Source organism: Benincasa hispida, unplaced genomic scaffold (assembly GCF_027475165.1).
Source record: "Benincasa hispida cultivar pf3 unplaced genomic scaffold, pf3_genome.v1.1 HicScf1126, whole genome shotgun sequence".
In the NCBI taxonomy this organism is placed as follows: Eukaryota; Viridiplantae; Streptophyta; class Magnoliopsida; order Cucurbitales; family Cucurbitaceae; genus Benincasa; species Benincasa hispida.
Window position 1 is genome coordinate 4,564 of NW_028325440.1, and position 4,418 is coordinate 8,981.

The following is a 4,418-nucleotide window of genomic DNA, read 5'->3' on the forward strand; positions in this document are numbered from 1 at the left end:
CTCTCACTGTCACATTCCAATATTGTCACTCTCTCTCGAAAGTTGATCATTGTCTACCTTTGCTGTACTGTTGCTTATTCATCGATCATAAAAAACGTTGCTGTCGATCACCGGTTGTCGTTGCTAGTAAGCTTTCTCTGTGAGTTTCTCTTTCTCTCATCTCTCTCTCTCTCTCTCCTCTCCTATCTGTGCGGCAACCCTCTCTTTTTCAACTTAATGTGATACATAAAGAAACCCTAATTAAATGAAGACCCATTAATTTACAAAATTGACACAAGCCTTTATTTACTTAAATGCCCTTAAATTCAAAGCACATAAACAACTAATCATTTTCAACCTATATCAATAGTGTATCAAGTGTATCAAGTATCTATTAGTAGTGTAGTATCAAGTTTATATCAGCAATGTATCAAATATATATTAGTTGTGTATCAAGTGTATCGAGAGTATCAAGTGTATCAAGAGTGTATCATTAGTAGGAAAGTAAAATGTAGGCTAAACTTATTTTTTGCCCTTTACAAAAGTAATAAGTCTAGATTACGGACCTAATTTTTTAAACTTATTTTGTCAAATATGCAAAAGGCCCTTTGAATACTATAAATTGAGTGTACTATTCCTAAATGATGTGTAATATTCCGTTTATATATATCATTTCCCCCAACAATTTCATCATCCACATCATGTCTTCAAACTGTGGTCAACTTTCCCTCTTATTCTCGAAGGCATTTTCGGTCTTCTTCCCTTCTAGTTGTTGAAGCTACCTTTAACCAAAATCGAAGAAGTCTTCCGTTCTTCGGTTCACTATGATTTTCATAACCGAGCGGGTTCAATTCGGTTAACGGTTTTGACGAAAACCGAGCTATAAACACTCCAAAAGATAAACAATTGAACTAAAGCAGCTGAACTAAACTGAGTTGATTGAATCGGTTTGGCCGAACCGCAGCTGAATCGATTTAACCCAAATGATCAGAATCCCTTATTTCACGGTAAATCCCAACGGCAGTCGACTATGGCTGCACTGGACGGATAGCGGAGGATCTGAGGTCTATCTGAGTATCGGTACAATACGAGCGGCGGTTAAAGATCTGGGCTCACGAGCGGCGGAGCTGTAGCAGATGTCAGTTGTTCACGACGGAGAAAAAAAGGTTAAGAAAAATATATTTTCTTCTAGGGTTCTGATACCATGTCAATTCTGGTATTTTATTGATTCATTTAGATATCTTACAATGAGGAATACCTAGAATATATATATATATATATAGACATAACAAAGGAACAGAAAAGCCTCTCTTTGATCGATTTGGCGTATTTTCTGTACAGAAAGGCTACATTGGATATGTCTTTCTGGTTCACCAAGCTGTAATTAAACTGGTTTCCTGTTAAACAAAGTTCCATTAGTAGCAAGTAATCGTTATTGGAAGGCTTATGTTTATGTAAAAGCCTTATTTTGTTGTCCATTCTATGCATTGTTCTAATAGTTTTTCTTTCCTTCTGAGTAACTATGTGGTTACCTCAGCCATCGGTAAAAGGATTTATCAAAATATTTCCTCTAAATGCCTGCATTCCTTCCACCAATACAAACAAGAGAAACCCATCAAACAATTCAATAGAAAGTCAAGGAAGGGAACTAAGGTAGTTAAGAAGGAAGAAGTAGATTTAAGGCGTTATACTAGAGATACAGTGAGGAACATATACAATATTCTGAGACAATGCTCATGGGGTTCTGCTCAAGAACACCTAGAGATGCTCCCTATAAGATGGGATTCTTATCTCATCAACCAGGTTCTGAAAACACATCCACCATTGGAGAAGACATGGTTATTCTTCAATTGGGCCTCTAGGCTGCAAATGTTCAAGCATGATCAGTATACCTACACGACAATGTTGGATATTTTTGGAGAAGCTGGGAGAATTTCATCCATGAATTATGTATTTCAACAAATGAAGGAGAAGAGGATAAAGATAGATGCAGTTACATATACTTCATTAATGCACTGGCGTTCAAATTCGGGAGATGTCGAGGGAGCTATAAAGGTTTGGAAGGAAATGAAAGCTAATGGCTGCTATCCAACTGTAGTTTCTTATACTGCTTATATAAAGATTTTGTTGGACAGTGACCAAATTAAGGAGGCTACTGATACTTATAAGGAGATGCTACAATCTGGGCTACCTCCAAATTGCTGTACTTACACCATCTTAATGGAATATCTTATTGGAGAGGGTAGGTTTCTCTACTCTTGCTTGTTATTGAGCTTCAAATTTTCCTGCTCATCAAATTTCTATTTGTTGCCATTTTCTATTTTGTAAGGTTAACAGTTGTTTCTCCACTGTACTTTCAGGTAAATGCAAAGAAGCCCTTGATATTTTTTGCAAAATGCAAGATGCTGGAGTATATCCTGATAAAGCGGCTTGCAATATATTGATTCAGAAATGCTGTAAATCAGGAGAGACACTTGTAATGACACAAATCCTTGAGTACATGAAAGACAAACGCCTTGTGCTTCGATACCCTGTGTTTGTTGAAGCACATGAAACTTTAAAAAGTTGTTCTGTAAGTTATACCCTTCTCAGGCAAGTTAATCCTCATATAGAAATTGAATCAGTCAGTAAGGGTGAGGTTGTGAATGTTAGTACAAGATCTAATATTGTTCCTCCCAATGTAGATCATGAGCTTTTGGCAATTCTGTTGAAAGAAAATAAACTTACTGCTATTGACTACATGCTCACTGGGATTGTAGACAGGAACATACAGTTGGATTCTTCAATTATTTTATCCATCTTTGAGGTGAATTGCAAAAGTAATCGACCCAATGGTGCTCTGCTGGCTTTCAATTACTGTTTAAAAGATGGTGTTAACATTGAGAGAAAGTTGTATCTTGACTTGATCGGGATTCTGATACGATCGAGTATATACCCAAAGTTGTTGGAAATTGTTCAGAAAATGTATACGCAGGGGCATTGCCTGGGACTCTATCATGCCACACTTATACTTTATAGGCTTGGCAAAGCTGGAAAACCTCAATATGCAAGGAAAGTTTTTAATGTGTTGCCTGAAGAATTGAAGTGCACTGCAACTTACACTGCTCTGGTTGATGCTTATTTCTCTGCTGGAAGTTCTGGTAAAGGGCTTAAAATTTACGAAACAATGCGAAAGAAAGGATTTGCACCATCTTTAGGCACATATAATGTGCTGTTAGCTGGTCTTGCGAAGTGCGGTAGGATTGATGAATTACATATCTATAGAAAGGAGAGGAAGAGTTTTGAGATTAGTCATCATTCTCATCTCTATACAATATTGGAGGAAGAAAGGATTTGTGATCTTCTTTATGGAGAATTGGTATGTTGAGGAGAATTAGGGGAAGAAAGGGTTTGTGAACTATGCACTCACGACGCAGAATGGACTGGCGAGGCTATAAAATTCAATGTTTTCAATCTCAGCATCTCCAACAGGGCGTGACACAGTTTTATTATTGTCTTGTCACACTTGAGTCATGTCAGGAAGCAACGTGCTATGCTTCTGTATGCTGTCGTGACTTGGTCATCAGTTGATGTTGACAAAGTTATTCATAAGTTGATGCACCAGATCCGACGAGGTTCTGTTACAGCTAGCTTTGGACATTCGTAAATTGATCACTGCCTTCTGTTGGAATGTCAGCATGGTGTGATACCCAGATGAGGAGTCTTCAGAATTGGAAACTTGGGGCTTCTCCAACTGCTAGTCGTGATGAGGACGCTCTGAAGGATGCAATTTCTGTACCAGGCCAGATGAACGCTCAACTGTCCTGTCCCATCCTATGCGGAACTATTTACTGTCTCATCTTCGCTACGAGCATATGACAGCCTAACTGAGTGAGGCACCATGTTGAGGTAGAAGCAGCCAGGGTGCCACAACACGTCCTGGCATTGGCATTCCCACACATTCCTGCACCATCACTTTTGCCCTTCCCCTCGATAGTCGACTTACACCCTATTTTGATGGCGATGGCAATGATGATTCAAAAAGTCTTCCTCTGGCAAAACCTTTCCCTGTTCTTTTATTTATTCTGTCTAGTCTGTATTAATTTCCTGTTTATGGGTGTATGTTTTTGGCCTCTATTTTGTTGGTGACGATTTGGATTGCCTTTATATATTGGATGGTATTCTATTTTATTTTTTAAAAAATTATTTATTTATCTATTTATTTGTGGTAACTAAGACAACTCTTGATTTTAGTATGTTACCGAGTACTGAAAAGGATTACTTTACATTATCTTGAAAACTTATGAACTCATTCTTTGACCCATGAGTGGTTGAAGTTTTCTTATTATTATTGTTTTCATTCCCTGCACTAATCAGACGACGAAGTTTAGTCTATTTTAGTTTTGAAGGCCTAGAAATTGATTATATGATCCGAGGCTTGTCTTGTTTCCAAAATGCTT

General features: G+C 37.8%; 1 protein-coding gene across 1 annotated transcript; it reads left to right on the top strand.

Moving 5' to 3' along the window:
* Positions 1 to 668: 668 nt before the first annotated feature.
* On the top strand, positions 669 to 4,176 carry LOC150031571 (pentatricopeptide repeat-containing protein At2g01390-like). The gene is made up of 2 exons (XM_090308867.1): positions 669 to 2,221; positions 2,340 to 4,176. The coding sequence occupies exons 1-2, from the start codon at positions 1,462 to 1,464 to the stop codon at positions 3,344 to 3,346; spliced, it is 1,767 nt and encodes a 588-aa protein (XP_090164993.1). The 5' UTR covers positions 669 to 1,461; the 3' UTR covers positions 3,347 to 4,176.
* The last annotated feature ends 242 nt before the right edge of the window (positions 4,177 to 4,418 follow it).